At 44.4% G+C, this 18,853-nt stretch overlaps 1 protein-coding gene across 8 annotated transcripts in view; it reads left to right on the plus strand.

Moving 5' to 3' along the window:
* BCLAF3 (BCLAF1 and THRAP3 family member 3) overlaps window positions 1–18,853 on the plus strand; it is a 121,866-nt gene that overhangs the window by 11,404 nt on the left and 91,609 nt on the right. For all 8 annotated transcript variants that reach the window (XR_012898455.1, XR_012898454.1, XM_075913563.1 and 5 more), the window contains one exon: window positions 15,388–15,461. Coding sequence is in view for 6 of the 8 variants with exons in the window: in XM_075913563.1 (XP_075769678.1) it covers window positions 15,421–15,461 (41 nt within the window). In the remaining 2 variants the exon portion in view is untranslated. The remainder of the gene's footprint in view (window positions 1–15,387; window positions 15,462–18,853) is intronic.

Genomic DNA, 18,853 nt, shown 5'->3' on the forward strand with positions numbered 1-18,853 from the left:
TAGCGCAGAGTGGCTGGCCTTGGGGGCCACATACTCGCGCTGCGCTCTGTTGACAATAGTCCCCGGCTAGGTCGGAATAAAGCAGAATGTTGGATTACTGAAGGTCAGATAAAGCAGAATGTCGGATAATCCGGGCTCTAGTGTAGTTTGGCTCTTTGATTTGAAAAGGCTGCTGACGAATCTCTTCTTATTGCCTTTTATATTCCTGGTGGGATGTAACTCATTTTGCGCCTTAATCTTTGATTTGTTTTGTCTCTACATGCTTGTGATATTTCTGTACTTGTCCTTTGCGATCCATGTTTCCATACTTGGTAGGATTCCTTTAGATTTTCAGGTTATTAAAATGCTGCACATACAATATTGCTGAAAGCTCTTTTAATGATTTTTTTGAAAATGAACTAAATGTTGGAGAGGGAAATTTTAATTTCCTGCCAAGGATGTTAAGAAACGCGTCATTGGCTAATCATGTAGTCGATACAATTGGTGTGTCCCCCCGGCTTGTTCTGGGTCCAGGAGCTACCCCTGCTGCGGATCTGTGGTTCAAATGTAGTAGAAGCCGGGTGTGCAGACAGCCTGGCTCCTACTACATTTAAACTGCAGAGCTGTAGCAGGGATTGCTCCCAGATCTGGCACTAGCCAGAACTGAGTAGTCCTGGCTTGCGCCAGTTCCGGGACCGCTGTGGCTCTGCATTTAAACTGCCGTAAGAGTCACCGGGCTATAGAGCCGTAGTGGGAGTAGCTCCCAGAACCGGCTCATGCTGGCTCCAGGACCATTGTGGCTCTGCCTCCCCTGTCCCTACCATGCACACTGCGTAGGTGGTGCTGGGGGCAACTGGCTTTTAAGCTACCTGTCCCCAGCTCTGCTCTCCCCCCCCCCCCACCTCTGATACAGAGGCAGCAGGAGCAGGGGGAGTGAGTAGTCCAGTAGTCACTCAACTAGGCTTATTAGGTACTTCAGCTGGTCACATTTATTCCTATTTCCTGCCTTTTTGTGATTCTTAAAAAGTTACCTCTGTTAGCTTTTACATAATATTGTGTTATATAGCATTCAGCTGTTAGAGAATTCTATAGAAGATTGTGTTGGGATTCTACTCAGGCCTTTTTTCTTGTCCATGACACTAAACTGCAAAACGTAAATATACACCCTCTCACACCCAGGGAACAGGGTAGAAGAGGAACTTGAGCTCAGTTTTGTTTGTTCATGAAGTCTAAAAGTCCCAAAAGGATTCTATGAGATGAAGGGGTAGTATCTTTTCCTAGTTTGCTTGTTAGAAAATGTTTTATTTCCCCTGAAAAGGCACTCGAGGAGATTGGGAAGCTATTGAAATCAGGAAATTGCAAAAACCTGAAAGATGAGTATTTGACTGTCTGAGGGCTTAGCATGGCTTGGGAATACCTCTTAATTCCCATAGAGTTCGAGCTTTCATTATGTGGCCCCATGGTCCATTATGGCATGGTGCAGTGCAGCATTGGGTTGGCTTCATTTCCTCCCCTGGCATTTTGCTCCTTCACTCAGACTCCAGTGCTGATTTGTCATGATCTTAGTTCTCCAGCTAGATCGCACTAAAGTTCCTCCCCTTTTGGTGCACCCAAAGTCCAAAATCAACATGAAGAAATGTAAGCTCTTTCCTTATTTAAGGAGAGTGTGGTAGCAGTTGTGTTCGCCGGTTCCTGGCCCTAGCTAACATTCTCTCCCACAGTGAGAGGTTAAGATGTGTGCTCTCTCACCCACCAAATAAATCATTTGGACTCTTTCCCCTTTAGTTCCTGCCTCAAGGCCTGATAATCTGCTTCAAGTGCTTTTAGTGGTGTTGATTAGACCTACGAACCTCACACGTAATTTTAAAAAAATGAAATCCACTGAATATGAACTTGAAGATACATTGTTGTCTTGCCAAATCTGCAGACTGCCTAGAATTCTGAGAGATGTTAAGGACCTTTCTTCATCTTTGAAATGTACTAACTAGGATTTCTCTGGAACACTTCACAGAAATATCTAGATAATGTTTGTGGTTGTTGTTACAAAAGGTAGAATTGGAAAAGATCTAGATCTGTGGTGTGTAACCTATGGCCTTAGTGTTTCCTCTGCAAAAAATTGCATTTCTATTGGATTTAAAATACAGGCAGTCCCCGGGTTACGTACAAGATAGGGACTGTAGGTTTGTTCTTAAGTTGAATCTGTATGTAAGTCGGAACTGGCGTCCAGATTCAGCCGCTGCTGAAACTGACCGCCAGTTCTGACTTACATACAGAATCAACTTAAGAACCCCAAGCGTCCCCAAGTCAGCTGCTGCTGAAACTGATCAGCAGCTGATTCCAGGAAGCCCGGGGCAGAGCAACTCTGCCTCGGGCTTCCTGTAGTCAGCGCTGGTCAGTTTCAGCAGCGGCTGACTTGGGGACGCCTGGGGCAGAGCAGCTGGGGTGCTGCTGGGTTGCTCCAGTAGCACCGCTCCTCGACACTACTGGACCAACCCAGCAGCACCCCATCTGCTCTGCCCCAGGCGTCCTGATTCAGCCGCTGCTGAAACTGACCAGCAGCGGCTGAATCAGGGCCAGAGCAGCTGGGGTGCTGCTGGGTTGGACCAGTAGCGCCCAGAGCGGCGCTGCAGGACCAACCGGCAGCACCCCAGCTGCTCTGCCACAGGCGTCCGGAGAAAAGCCTAGTCTGCTGGGGGGGGGGAGCATACTAGCTGCGCCCCCCCACCCCACCCCAGCAGACCAGGAAGACACTGGCGGCGGACCGAGACGCACCGCGGTCCCGCCGCCTGGGTCCTCCGTGGCTTTGCTTCCCGTCTCCCTGGTCTGCTGGAGACCAGCAGACCAGGGAGACGGGGAGCAAAGCCTCTGAGGACGCCGGCAGTGGGACAGCCGCGGGGCGTCAGGGCTGTCCCGCTGCCGGCTTCCCCCGTGGCTTTGCAAAGTCTCGGGGAAGCAGGCAGCGGAGCAGCCCAGGCGCGCCTGGGGTGCCCCGCTGCCCGAGCCCCCACGCCGCTTTGCAAAGCCGTGGGGAAGCCAGCAGCGGAGCAGTCCAGGGAGACGCAGAGCAAAGCCCCAGAGTACACGGGCAGCAGGACCGCGAGGTCCCGCAGTCCATGTACTCTGGGGCAGCCCCGTTTGTAACTGCGGATCCGACATAAGTCGGATCCAACGTAAGTCGGGGACTGCCTGTATATAATAATTATGTGCATTTTTAACCCATTGGTTCTTGTAAGTTGCTTCTGCATTCTTTTTGCAGCAAACATGATACTCTATGGCTCAAATGATGTTACTGAGTGGGTTAGTTTTCATGGAAGTCTGCTAAAATTGTACGGATTGGACCTCACTGGTCCGGCACCCTCTGGATCTGAGTAGTCCCGGATGAGGGAATTTACCAGACCAGGGAAGGCCCTCTGCCTCTGGCCCCTTAGCCTTCTGCCCTTCCCTACCGCCAGCTCCTTTGGTCATTCCGTCAGCTGGGCAATGCAACGACCCCAGCCGTGCTGCCATACTGCTCCAGACATACTGCCAGTCAAGCTGCCTACCTGCCATGGCTCCAGACAGGCTTCTTCTGCTGGGCTGCCATAGCCCAGCCTTAACTGCCAGCCAGGGTGCCACAGCTCTGTTCCCACTGCCAGGCCAGCACGCAGCCCTGCTTAGACTGCCATGGCACAACCCTTCTGCCAGGTCGGCACATGTAGGCAGGCCCTGCCTCGCTAGTATGGCCCAGCTACCGCTGCCTGTCTGCTGAGCCTCTTTCGTTCAGCAACATCCATGGTTCTGCTGGGCCACGGATGTTGCTAGACAAGAGAGTCCCAGTTTAAGGAGGTGCAACCTGTAGTTAAATGCCCAGCAGTAAACTTACTCGGATAAGATATTTCTGCTGCTTATGCTTACTAATGATGTTTCCAGAAATTAAAATAATGTAGAAAATTCTTTTACATTTTTTGTAACAAATCCATTGTTGCACTGCACTTTGTTTTTTCCTTCAGCATGGTCAATTTTATAAATTCTGTAGCAGGTCATTTTCCTGCTTCCATCTTCCGAGTGGAACTCGGACACGTGGGACAGCCCATGTACAACTTCTGTATGATACTATGGACACTATGTTTATGCCCGGGCAATGATGTTTCCTGTTTGCTTCATACTGCTCGTGGAACGGAGAAAGGGGACTAAATAGCTGGTCATTGAGGATTTTTAGTTGAGTAGGTCTTGATCTAATAAAACAATGGAATAGCTGGCCCCTTGGTAAAAACAGTTCTCTCCAATTTGTCCATAGAAGTGCAGAGAATGTGTCAGGAAAGTGGAAAAAGAAGAAATGAAGTATTAGGAGTCAGTGTTCATTTTCAAAACTACAGATACTGGGAGAGTCAGAAGCACAAAGGCCCTGCTTTCTGGGTTAGAGGGACTTTGATTGTCACACTTGCAGAAGCGAAAGGAAGCTGGTTGCAGGAATCTCAGCGGACTACTCTATGATTCAAAAGAGAAGCTGGAGGAGCAAGGTCAAGGAGAAAGGGCCTGGAAGCCTGAAATATTGTATACCAAATTACAAAGAATGCTCAAGAGTAGTGAGGGAACTGAGGCAGGGAATTGCATACAGATGTTTTCTAATAAAGCAAGGTGGATTAAAACTGGTTACTTCTTGAAAAATTTAAAAACTGATTTTTATTGTATTTTTCTTTTTAATTAAAGCTGTTTAAAAACAATCTGAATTTAATATAAAGTTACTATCCACTCTTAAAACATTTAAATGTATTGTGAATGCATGAATTTCTGTGATACACTGATTTATACGTTGCTCTTCTATATAAAGAAAAAAATTGGGGGAAAAGTCTAGCTTTTGAAATCAAACATTAAGGATATGAAACAATAGATCAGCTGAAGTAACTTAAGTGACAGTCTTGTTTTCAAGGAACTTAGGTTTTATTTGGCGTAAATTTGAAAATTTCCCCTAAGTGTCCTGAAATCTGTTTAATTTATGGACTACAGTTAATCTGTTTAATATTTTAATAGTCATTTTTTTAGTTGTGTAAATATGAAACATCTTGGAAATTTATGTATCTAAAACAATTATGGGTGTTGTGTTTAGTAAAAACAAACTTGACATGCTGTTTTATGAGTTTAATTAAATTCCAGTTACCTTCCTAATGCAGCTTGCCACAAGTTGTGAGCTGAAAGTTACATTTCTTATTTACTAGATAATTATAATTCATCATTTTCTAACAAAAGTGTACATTAAATAAAATCTGAAAATATTCAGATGTATTATTGCTTAAATAACTGTGTGCCCTTCTAGATAGCAAAAAGATTTACCGCATCAAGTATAAAGGGTCTGTTGAGTTGTAAATCAATATGTTTTAATGGTTATCAACCGCTGACAGTGTACTACTTTTATTTTCTAAAGAAAGATATAGATGGAAAAGTTGATTAAAATCAATTATGTAAGTCAGGGCTTTCCCCGTGGTAATTTAAATCATTCCACCCTGCAATAATGAGTGATTGGTTTAGAAATCCTTCTGCAAATTCTTGTTTATTTGCTTCAGCTATCACGGTCACTGAAGAATTAAAGTATAAACCTGAGTACCCAGTAGTGTGGAGTTCTGGAAAGGGTGTACTCAGTGCTTTTTTTTCGTTTAAAAAAAATAAATTTAAAAAGAAAAGGTGCTGGTTCTCTAGGGGAAAAGTTGTTGAGCTCCGACTGGAGGTGCTGGTACTGCATCTGGAGGTGCCAGTACTGCATACCGGGCAGTACCTTCACAAAAAAAGCACTGGGTGTACAGTACTTAAGTTACTGGGAAGTGAGTGTGTGTTGGCACATAAGTCTTTGGACCAGGGCATCTGGACCATTGATACCTTCCAAGAAGGGATGCCAGACGAGAGTGTTTCCAGGGAGTGCGTCTAGAGGTGGAAGAGAGCAAGTTCCTAGAGTTCCCTCTGATCCAGAGGAACTTAAAAGCATGAGCACAATCACAGAAATCTGGTGAGTCTGAGGAAGAGGGGGAGATATACCAGGTCTATGACAGCTTTTTAATCTCTGGCTCATGAATATACCTCATCTGTTGAAGAGGGTGCCAGTTTTGTCCTGCCACCTCATTTATGAGTAGTACAGAGTTCCCAGCTAAAAATCTGAGGATCTAAAACTTTTCTACTAAAATTAAAGTTGAGAGCAGTTGGGTTTTAATTAGGATTGTCAAGTGATTACAAAAATTAATTGTGGTTAATCTCATCTATTTAAATATTTTTAGATGTTTTCTAAATCTTCTCATATATTGATTTAAATTACAACACAGATTACAGAGTGTATAGTGCTCACTTTATATTTTTTATTACAAAACATTTACAGCCTCTTGCCAATTTACGAACCAGTTACGGACCAAGCAATGGATCGTAACTTGGTTTGTTCGTAAGTTGGACCCCATAGAGTTACACGCGACTGCGGTGTGTGTAAGCGCGAATCACGTTTGTAACTCGGGGTCCGCCATTTATGACAGCTTCGGTCGTAACTGCGAATGGTCGTAAAGTCGACTGTTCGCAACTCGGGGACTGGCTGTACACTGTTAAAAAAAACCCTTCAGTTCACCTCACTGAAGTATTGTAGTGCAAATTCTGTCATGAAAGCTGAACTTAAATTCTTCTATTCAAGAGAGTCCTTTTTTAGCTCAGTCCCAGCGGTGAGCGGCACAGGGCCAGAGGGGGATCGACTTTATTGTGGGCAGTGTAGAGTTTGGGGGGGAGCTCAGGGGGGAGCTCAGCTTCCCAACTGCAGGTGGCATAGGACTCAAGGGTGAGGGTCAGCCCCCAAGCTCAGGGGAAGGGTTCAGCCCTGTAGAGCCCACCATAGGCAGTGCAGAGTTTGGGAAGAGGGACTCAGCCTCAGAATCAGATTTTGGGGGAGGGTCAGTCCCAGCCCCAGGAGGCAGAGAGAGGGTGGAGTGCGTGAGCCCTGTCACTTGGGAGAGACAGTTTGGGCAAGACTCCCCCCCCCCCCCCCCCCCGGCTGTTTTATTTTAGGAAATATGGTCACCTGGGAGTGGAGAGGGACGGGTGTCAGGGTCTTTACTTTTCTTGTTTACTTCTTGTTTACTTCAGGTTTTTTTCCTCCTTTCTGGCTGCTTTGTTTTTCCATGCGCCCTCTGGTGGCAATTTGCAATACTGCACCTTACCAGAGATGGTCTGAAGCAGCTCATGCTGGTTTGCTGACCTGTGCGATTAATGTGAATTAATTTTTTTAACATGTTAATTCTGCCCTACGTAGGCACTAACACTCACTAATTGATAGCCTTAGTTGTAATGTGTCTGGATCTGTCTCATGTGTTAGCTGTTTTCTGGATTGAGCCTCTTAATTCTTGGCTTCTCTTTTTGCTGAGACACTGAGTTGTACATGCTCTGGTATGCTCCTCATAGCCTGCTTAGATATTGCTTGGCGGATGGTCAGATGAGAAATCTTCAGTTTCTAAAACTCTTTCTGGATCGGGGTGGGCAATAATTTTTGATGGGAGTCCACTCCCAAGATTTTGGAAAGTGGTCCATGATATTAAAGGAGATTGGGTGCAGACGGGAGCTTGGGGTAAGGGGCTGAAGTGCAGGAGGGGACGTAGGGTCTGGCAAGGTGTTTGGGTGAAGGAGGCGGTTGTGACCTGGGGCATTGGACTGGGGTACAGGGATTTGGGTTGTGACCGTGGGCAGGGGGTTGGAGTGTAGGATCTGGGAGGGGGCATAGGTTTAAAAGGGGGCAGAGGGTTTGGCTTATGTGGGGTGGGGAGAGTTAGGGTTGGAGAGGGAGGAGCTGGGGTGCCAGAGGCAGCCAGACTTACCTGTGTGACTCTTGGCCAACGGCCCAGCAGGGTTCTCAGGCAGCCTCCCTGCCTGCCTCGCTCCCTCAGGCTGCCGGGGCCATGTGTGTTAGGATATGTCTACACTTGATTCCTCCTTCGAGGGAGGAATGCAAATGTAGACATCCGAAATTGCAAATGAAGCGGGGATTTAAATATCCCGTGCTTCATTTGCAAAATCACGGACTGCCGCTTTTCCGCAATAGCGCTATTTGGGGACATCAAACTCGGTCCCTGCTGGGTTATTTCGAGAGAGAATCCTTCCCTTGAAATAAACCTTACTACTCAAAAAATGAGGCTTTAGGGTTATTTTGAGGGAAGGGTTTTCTCTCGAAATAATCCCTCGAGGACCGAGTTTGATGTCCCCAAATAGTGCTATTGCGGAAAAGCGGCAGTCCGTGATTATGCAAATGAAGCGCGGGATATTTAAATCCCTGCTTCATTTGCAATTTCGGATGTCTACGTTTGCATTCCTCCCTCAAAGGAGGAATCAAGTGTAAACATACCCTTAGTGAATATGAGCCTGAGGGAAGTGGGGAATGATGCTTTGAATGCTGCCTGTTCTTCAAAAATCGGCCAGTGGGATTGTTCTGGGGGTGGGAGCAGCACATGAAGCATCACTCTCCCTTCCCCTATGTTCAAAGCTGAGAGAGAAGCACAGCTGCGGCAGCTGCTTTTCTGAAGAGCATTCGGGGGCAGGGCAGGGCAAGCAGGGAGTCTGCCTGAGGTTCTCTGCTGTGTCCACAGGCTGATCCAGTGGCTTGGTGGGCCAGATCTGGCCTCTGGGCTATACTTTCCCTAACCCCGTTCCTGATGGTGCATGAATAGTAAGCTTTACTGGGTTTGTGTGTGGGGAAAATGCCCTTCTTCTCTTTCTCCTTATCTCCTGCACAGCCCAGCTCAGCCCATAGACAAATCATGTCGCTTACCTAATCCAAAAGGCTAGAAGAGATTAGGGATATTAGCATGTAGACAACTATGTGATTAACTGATAAGCCTGGGCTTATTGGTACTTCTGTTGACTACATGCATTCCTCCCCTCCGCCTGTATCAGAGGCAGCAGCGTGGGTTGGCAGGGGGCTCCCTGGGAGTGGGGCCGGGAGTGCACTGGTTGCTGGACCCCACCCTGGGAGACTATTGAATATTTGGGTATCTGCTAAAATTTGATGTGGTTACACAACTATTCAGTTATACACTATCTAACATCCCTACTAGAGAAAGCCAGACTGGAGAGGCAGGGAGTCCATGGCAAGGAAGCATGTTGTGCTACTGAAGGGAGCACCTGAAAGAACCATCTAAAGGCAATTTGTCAAAGGCAAGAAATGCTACAGATTGAACTTCTTTAGTTCGGCATCCTGGAGATCTGACCGGTGCCGAATCAGGAAATTTGCCAAACCACAGGAGATCAGTATGGTCTAGCAGCATTACCAACACTTCCACTGCTTACTGGGCTCTTAGAAGACATTGAGGGGTAAATTAGAGCCAGATAACTGCACTGTAAGCCGTGGCTGTAAACAAACTTTATGGGACTGCAGGAAACGGCCACACCCATGATAGGCGAACATTCTGCTAACTGTAGTAATTCTAGATCATGGATGTTGCTGGACCTAAAGAAGTAGGATGAAAGGCTAAAGAGGTAGGACAAAAAGCCAGATAAAGGATCCAGTGGACTATTAAGTTGGCAGTAAGGGACCATTGTGATCAACTCTACAGAATACTCCATAGTCCACACATTTCATGGCCTGTTTAGAGGCCTTAGCTAGCTGCTGATTTTCTAGTTAAACTTACCCATGATAGGGGTTTTTTTTTTCCTGGGGGCAGCTCTAGTTCCCTCTCCTATCTGCTAGGTGACCACAGATCTGATTGGCAATTCCTGAGTCCAGTCATGTTGAACATAAATCCTCATGGAGGAGTCAGGAATCTATCAGCATACCCTCTTCCAAGACTTGTCTCTGACAAGGAGATCAAAGAAGCTGCAGCCCTATGGAGTAGACAAAAAGATTAAATCTGCCAATAAAAGTTGGTCCAAGAAAAGATAGTGCCTTGTCTACCTTGTTTTTCTCAAATAGCCTTCATACAGCTATCCTACTAGTTCTGCAGAAATTTCCTTACCTCTGCCTTGTGTCTCGGTCTGATTCAGATAGGGTAAAAGTTCAGAAGCCCTGCTCCTCTCCTTGCTGCCTCCTGAGAAGAATGCACATGAGAGGAGGGAAGGGAATACAGAGCATGGGGCACTTTAAACTCAGTCATAGATTCTCTTTCAGACTCTTGCTAAGTGTGTTATAAGGATCTTTGCACCTACTCTCCAAGCACTGTTCTCAAAAAGGCAGTGGCCAAGAAAAGCTGTCATGGAGACTCAGGTTCTTCTTCCAGAGAGGAATGTCAGCTCTTAGAATTGAAACGAGGGACGAGAAAAAGGAGATGTTGGATAAAGCTCTTACAAATAGGGAAGACTTGCCATAAGCAAGCAAAAAACAATTTTCCTCCCCAATAACTCCCACAAAACTAGGCATCACAATGTCCAGAAGGAATTTTTCCTCAGTTTCAAAATTAGTTCTTTTATATCCCCTTAAATGGTATCCTGATTATGGAATAATGGGAGGGCCCTGCAGTACCTAGGATCTGTGGCACAATGGACTTTATTGAGTTTCTAATTCAAAGCTTGTGGATTTGTATCCCACAACAGTTGCCAGGAGACAGGCAAGTGACTTGACCCCTAAAGAAGATCTCTGAAACGGATTCAGCCATTTAATCTACCTGCTTGACTCAAACCATCCTGGAACAGACAGAATTACTGTCTAGCTTCCTCCCAAAAATAATCAGTCCCAATACCTGGGACTAAGTCTTTGTTTACCTCTGCCTCTTTTCATGCTTGGTATTCTCAACCAGGGCCATGGCCAGCAATATACACATGCCTTAGTACCAAAAAAAAGTAAATTTGTGGACTAAGCACAAATATTCCTGTTCTTGCTTTCCATATTTTAATTTAATGTTAATGCTTTTTAGAGGGAGCTGGCTAGTTGACCTAGCGATTCTTTCACATATTTCCATGACTTTAGGTAAGTAACACTCTGGATCGTTGTCCACATAACCCTTGGAAATTGAACTATGAGGAATTTTTAAAATAAATTATCTGTGTTGTGGTTTTTTCTAAACCATAATCTTACCTTATTGTCAGGAAGTCAGATTACTTGACTTGGTTCCTGTGTTAAAATGAATAAAACATTTCCATGAATCAAAAGGAATGCCTGATCTGGAAATTATAATAGTAACATTTATTCCCAGGTGAAATCAAGTATATACTATCAGTTTTTCGTATGCTTCCAACATGATTCATTGCTGATGTGGATGATAAGGCTTTTTCTTAGGTTTGACTTAACCATGTTAATTCCACTTTTAGTTTGATTGTATTGGAGTATCATGGAGTTCTGCCAGTCTTTGTGATGGCTAGGGATGAACATTATTACCTCTTTAGCATTACTGCTTCATTTACAGTGGGGAGTAAATAGAGATTCTGCTTCTTCAGATGATCCCTTTTAAATATTAAGAATGAAATACAGAAACTTTAAGACAGCTATGAAGGGAATACGTTTTTGATAAAGTACATAAACCATTGTGCTTTTTCTGGATGGGCAGAGTTGGTGATTGGAAGGAAAAGAACTGATTTCTTGCAAAAATAATTGAACTGGCTTTTATTTGAAAGTGTGGATCAGTTAAGCATATTTTCCAATATGGTCAGTAGCCAATATTTTAAACATTTTCATTACACAGGATTAAGGGGGCATGGTTAGATGTTTGGCTGCATGTGTGTGTTCTCCTTCTGTACGGCCCTAGCTTTGTGCAGTGAGCTGGTGCAGCAGACCGCCCAATGACCGTGAGATCCTTTAAGATACAAAAGCACTCAGCCAGATTTATTGCCAACAAAACACGGTCCTACCTCCCCTGATCAATGTTTACAGTATGCCCCTGACAATGGACACAGCTCAGTGAATGGCAGAATTTTCCATCCTCTCCACCTCCTTGGCTGGCCAAAGACATTGCCTCTGAGATACATTTTTATACACCAATAAAACAAGTTACATATTGTCCCTGACCTGTATGAGGGTGCCCCCCATTGCCTTGAATCTTTAAGTTTGATCAAAACTTGTCTGTCCATCATGTTGTCATCCTGACCTTATCCTTAAAAAAGGTTGGCTTGTTCCTGTTATCTTTGGGGTATGTATTTGGTGTCAAGGTGTCCTGGTAACACCTTTATGGAATATGTTTGCATATATATTCTTGTGCCTCGCACTACTTAGGAATGTGTGTTTCTGCAAGATTGTCCCAATTCTTGCCAGAATCTATAAGCAGGAGCTGCCTCTCGTAAAGCAAAATTAATTTGTGAGCGTCTACAAAGTTTTGACTCTGCTAATTGAGGCCTCAGCTCTCATACCAGGCCTCTGATAGGCTTTTGCTTAGGCTTGCTTTCTACTACAATGGGAAATCACTTATAGCCCCATTGTGATACAGGTTGGTGCCTCCCTTGGCGCCTTAGAGTTCCGAAAAAGGGATTTTGCCCAACCAGGGGACATCAGGCCTCTGGGCTCTCCCTGGGCTCCTCTCCTGGCTGCTGGTCCCGGAGAACCTGGAGGCCTGACCTCCTTCTGCTCACCTGCCTGGTTCTGCTGCCCCCAGCCTGATTGCAGAACTCTGCTCCCTGTCCCCAGCCCTGCACAGGGTGACAGCTGTTCCCGGGGCTTTCTGTCTCTGTCAACCTGACCTGCACAAGGTGACAGCTGTTTCTGAGGGGCAACCTGGTTCCATTCAGGATGGCTGCTGCTTCTGGAGCTCCTTGCCTGCAAGTGCCTGGTCCCACCCAAGGCAGCAGCTGCTCCTGGGAGACTCTGGCTCCTTGCGGGGTAGCAGCCTCTCTAGTCCCGGGACTACAGGTCACTGGCTCCGCATGCTGCTGCCATCAGAACAGCTCCACTCCTAGCTGCGCTCGATATCTGCGACTGGGGCATTCTGGTCTAGCAACATCTGTGGACCTGCCTGACCACATATGATGCCAGACCAGAGAGTCCCAGATGAGAGATTCAACCTGTACCATTGATATCAGTGAGATGATTTTTGGAATAAAGTGATACTCCATCTGAGTAAAAATTTTGCTATTTAGTCTTTTAATTTTAAATAAATTTGAATGAAACCATTTGTGTGTACAGTAAAACTCTGATGGTCCGGCATCTGATGGTCCGGCACGCCTGATGGTCCGGCACTATTAGGAACCCAGAAGTGCTCCGGGCAGCCGAACCATTGGAGCTGCTCTGCCCCCAGCTTCCCCGATTCAGCCGCTGCTAAAACTGACCCACGGCTGAATCAGGGACGCCTAGGGCAGAGCAGCTGGAGTGCTGCCGGTTTGTTCCTGTAGTGCTGCCCCTCGGGGCTGCGGGACCCAACCCGGCAGCACCCCAGCTGTCCCCAAGTCAGCCACTGCTGATACTGATCAGCGGCTGACTCCAGGAAGCCCAAGGCAGTATCAGCAGCGGCTGACTTGGGGAAACCTGGGGCAGAGCAGCTGGGGGGCTGCCGGGTTAGTGCAGTAGCGCCGAGGAGTGGCGCTGCGAGACCAACCCGGCAGCGCTCCAGCTGCTCTGCTGCAGGCGTCCCCAATTCAGCCGCTGCTGAAACTGACCAGCAGTGGCTGAATCAGGGACGCCTGGGGCAGATCTGGACTATCAGAAGGGGGGGCTATGAGGGGTCTGGGGTGGCATCCCACCCCACCCCAGACCACTCATAGCCCCCCCTTCCGATAATCCGGCACCCCCTGGGTCCTAAAGGTGCCAGATTATCAGAAGTTTACTGTATTAAGTATCTGAAATTTGAGTAGTGTGGCTCTCGTGCACATGACGTCCGCATTGATCAAATTTACTTGAAATTTGGAACTCTTATGAGGAACTTAGTATAAATACCATTGGCATATGCCACGATCTCTGCTTCATTGCAAGCATTTTGCCAGCCTTTGAGACTTTTTGGCAGCACTTCTTCATTTTTGTGCCACATGAAAGGATTTACCAAAGGTTAATACCCAGACATTTGGTATTTACAGAAAAATCACTCACAAAGTAGCTGTATAGTTCTATTAAAAAACTTCAGTCTGTTGCCAACTGTTATATGGTAGGTTATGGCCCATCTCAATGAGAAATGTTGGTTCAGATAAACTTAGAGAACTATCTTGGTGTCAGGGTGGTTCTGTAGAGGTTGTCTCCAATTGCAGCAACTCACCACCACTACACCAGGTCTCCTTCACGATTACCACCATGTTTTATTGTATTTTTCCAGCAGGTCACAGCCTGTAGTGTTGTTTACATATAGTTAAAATGCCTAGATCGTTTCCCTGCTTGCTTCTAGGGAAGGGAGCAATACCAGCTGCATATAGTCCTGTTTACTTCCGGTTCCTATCCCCCTGCACTTTCTTCCCATCAGTTTATGTAATCCCACCTGCTTGGGTTGCTGCACTTGACTTAGCGTTTGAGCTGTAGTTTTACTCAATTGACATCTTCTGTCAATCGCCTGACTTCCATTTAGGTCCCAATTAATATATGTTGGTGGGTATTAAAATGACAAAGTGCTGAGTTAGCTCCTGATATAGCACACTCTGTTGCACTAGGTTTTAAACGGTTACCCATATCATAAGATCTGAATGCTTGTGGTGGTGATCTTCATTGGAGCTCATCAGTATGCCCTACTTCTGAGTTGCAGTGAATAGAATGATTTGTTAATATCTAACTTTTCCTGCTGTTGTGTGTTTTTTTGTATTTGTTATATTTTCCAATAAGCCCCAATTGATGCAATCAAACAAATAATGTTATGCAGCAGAAGTTTGAATTTTATGGTGTTGGGAAAGAAAAGCGTAAACCTGACTTGTTTAAAAAAGGAAAATGTTTATTGTTATAATTTTTAAATATATGTCCAATAATGAGGTTATAAAAACTTAAAATATAGAAGTTGCAAGTCACTGCTGGGAAAGGCACTCTCACCAATGGATTAAAAAGTGAAATATATAAGGGAATTTAAACTGTTTTTTTCCTGTGTGTTTCCTCTATTTTAAACTAGTAAAATATAATTATGAAAAGGTGACCTGCAACTACTAAAACATTTTTAGCTAAAGGCACTAAGAGAAGTTCAGTTTGTGCTGACAATAGACTTAGATTTACAAGGAAGAAAAAACAATTAACTTCTGTAATGTCCTAAATGTTCCTCCTATGTTTGCTATTGTGACATGGAACATAAAATGGTAACATGATTATAAGTTTCAGTTCTTTCAGGTCATGTGTGACATTACTTTTTTTTTCAAGGGTTCCTAAACACAACTATCATGGAATTTAGAGAGGAAAGGGAGCAATTGCCATTTTAAATAAAATAGCTGTTTTTTCTTGGGCTCGCAGTCTCAGAAATCATTTTACATTTTAAAAAAAGTAAGATTTAAATATAGTTAAATAATTAAAAAACATAAATCTTCTATTGATATGTCTTGCTTAAAAATTGTCTGGAAAACCAGTTGTTGTAGCTCTGATCTGACTAATAATTCATATTTTTATAGATTCTAGAAACTAATTGACATACACATGAAAAGATGGCTAGATCTAGATCAAGATCTCCCAGGTGGAAACACAGGTAAATGTTTAACCTTTATTATGGATTATATTTGTTTTTAGAACATAATTTTATATGGGAGTGTATCAAACAGCCCATATCTTTTTAGGATAGCAGGAAAAAAGATATTAGGACTAAAATGTATATTTCAATGAGAACATAGAACAATATTTTATAAAATAAATATAATCTGCAAGAGCAAGTTTTCAGAAGTAAATTGTTTCCATGAGTTCTTGCTTACATGAAATTTGAGACAGATAGTAAGTGGTGATAAGTTTTGAACATAAGAACGTCCATAATGGGTGAGACCAAAGGTCCATCTTATGACAGTGGTCAATGCCAGGTACCCCAGAGAGAATTAACAAATCAGGTAATCATCAAGTGACCCATCCCTTGTCACCAGTTCCGAGATTCTGACAAACAGAGGCTAGGAAAACCATCTCTACCCATCCTGGCTGCTAGCCATGATGGACCTATCCTCCATGAATTTATCTAGTTCTTTTTTGAACCCTGGTATAGCCTTGACCGTCAACATCCTTTGGTAAGGAGTTCATAGGTTGACTTACTTTTGTTTGTTTTAAACCTGCTACCTATTAATTTAATTTGGTGACCTCCTAGTTCTTATGTTATGGGAAGGAGTAAATAACTCTTCTTCATTGACTTTTTTTTCTACACCAGACATGATTTTCCAAACCTTTAACATATCTCTCTTGTCATCTCTTTTCCAAGCTAAAAAGTCCCAGTTTTATTAATCTCTCCTCATATGGCAGCCCTTCCATACCCTAATTATTTTTTGCCCTGTTCTGAACCTTTTCCAATGCCAAGATAGCTTTTTTTTTTTAAAATGAAGTCACCACTTCTGCGCATAGTATTCAAGATGTGGGTAAACCATGGATTTATATACAGGTAATAAGATATTCTGTGTCTCATTCTCTACCTGTTTCTTAATGATTGCCACCATTCTGTTTGCTTTTTTGACTGTTGCTCACATTGAATGATTAGAGAATTATCCACTAGGGATGTCGATGTGTAGTCGACTGATTAACCGATAAGCCTAGGCAGTAAGAAGGGGGAAAGCAGGAGCTGGTGCTGGGGGGAGCCAGCTTAAAAAAGTCAGTTCCCCTCTCCCCCATCCCAGCACTGGCTCTGTGGTGCTGCCTGCCCCCCGGGCCTGCTGGGCAGGGGAGGCTGCCACAAAGCAGCCCCTGTCTGTGGTGGGCCCGAGCTCCGTGCGGACAAAAGGCTGCTCAGCAGACAGAGGCTGCTCCATGGGAGGCAGTGAGCCTGGGCTTGCTGTGAATAGGGTCTGCTCTGTAGGGCTGAGCAACTGATGTCAATGAGTAGCTCTGGAGCTTTCTGACAGCCTCCCCATATCTCTCCCCCCCCCACCCCCAGCAGCCTCTGTCCACGGGGAGCTCGGATCCCCCATGGACAGGCTGCTGCCTCTGAGTCAGAGGCAGAGGGGCAGCAGGCAGCTGGTCTGTGTGGGGAGCTGTTTTTTTAATTGTTCCCCCATGGACCAGCTTCAGCCTGTCCCCCTGTACTGCTGCCTATGATAGAGAGGCAGCAGTGGGGTGGCAGGGATCTCCCTGGGAGTGGGGCCAGAGCACACTAGCTGCCAGGCCTGCCTCTGGGGACACTAGAATAGTAAAGTAACCGATAAGAATTCATATGGTTACTCGACTATTCAATTACCCGATATCTAACATCCCTATTATCCACAGTGACTCCAAGATCTCTCTCTTGAGTGGTAACAATTTAGTCAGCATCATTTTATCTGTCTAGCTCTTTTCCAATTTGCAATACTTTGCATTTATCAACATTAAAATTCACGTGCTATTTTGTTGTCCAGTCGCATAGTTTTGTGAGATCTTTTGAAGCTCTTTACAGTCTGCTCTGCACTTAATTATCTTGAGCAGTTTTGTATCACCTGCAGATTTTGCTACCTTGCTGTTCACCCCTTTCTCCAGATTATTTATGAATATGTGCAATAGGATTGGTCCTAGTAAGGACCCCTGTGGGATACCACTGGTTCATTTATTCCTACCCTTGGTTTCCTATCTTTTAGCCAGTAATGAATCCATGAGAGGACCTTTCCTTTTATCCCATGACAGCTTACTCTACATGAAGGCTTTCTGAAACCCAAGTACACTATATCCACTGGATCACCCCTTGCCCAAAATATTCTAGTTGATTGAGGCATGGTTTTAGAAAAAACATGTTAAATCTTCCAAATAAATTATAGCTCCAACCAGTTTGTCTAGTACTTAAGTTAGATTTGTTGGCCTGTAATAGCAAGAATCACCTCTAAAGCCCTTTTAAAAAAGTGGCACCACATTAGCTATACTCCAGTCATTCGGTACAGAAGCTGATTTAAAAAATAGGTTACAAACCACAGTTAGTAGATCTGAACTTTAACATTTGAGTTTTTAGAAATTTCAGGTGAATGCCATCTGGTTTAAGTGCTTTATTACTGTTTCGTTTATCAATTTGTTCCAAAACTTCCTCTAAGGACACCTGAATCTGGGACAGTTACTCAGATTTGTCGCCTAAGAAGATGGGCTCAGGTTTGGGAATCTCCCTCACCATCCTCAACCATGAAGACTAATGCAAAAAATTCATTTAGTTTCTCAGCAATGATCTTATTGTCCTTGAGTGCTCCTTTAGCAGCTCAGTCATTCAGCGGCTCCACTTGTGGTTTAGCAGGCTTTCTGCTTCTGATGTACTTAGAAAAATTGCTATTTCTTTTTGAGCCTATTAATCCTGCAAGACGTTTGTGCATGAATGGCACCAGTTTAATTTGAGACAGTCCCACTTCTACTTAAAACAAAAAACTCTGGTTAGAAATTAAATGACTGGTGTGGACTGTTGGGCTTTATTGGGTAGGCTGGATAAAGTCTTTCCCTGCTGAAGAAAGGAGATGGTTGCATGGTACCAGTTTTGGCAAACTGTCAAAACCACTTGATTTCTTGTTGGCTCCAATAGGTGTGAATGTACCTTTCAAAGGTGATGTAGTATTATGAATATGCAGACGTCTATTTTGCTGAACACTGCTTTCTAGAATTGAGCTAGTAATTTGAAATGAATTTACTTAGGAAAAACTCACAAGAAGACAATGATTTTCTTGGAATTTACTTAAGCCTTTTCCAGTAGTTCTTTATGGATTAAACACAGAGTTTGCTGTAAATAGTCAGTAACTGATTAGTTTAAAGACAAGATGCTTTGGTCTGGGATTGCCTCCTAATTCTCAGTGGAGGTTACTACTGTCTTATTGTTTTGGAATGGCCTCTGCCCAGCAGGTGTCTGGAGATTATTTTATTTTTTTAATGCATAGCTGGCCTTGGCATTTAAAAAAATCAGATAAATGTATTGTATTCAACATGCTTTCATTATGCGTTTAAGTACATATGGAA

This window comes from Pelodiscus sinensis, chromosome 1, assembly GCF_049634645.1.
Source record: "Pelodiscus sinensis isolate JC-2024 chromosome 1, ASM4963464v1, whole genome shotgun sequence".
NCBI lineage: Eukaryota > Metazoa > Chordata > Testudines > Trionychidae > Pelodiscus > Pelodiscus sinensis.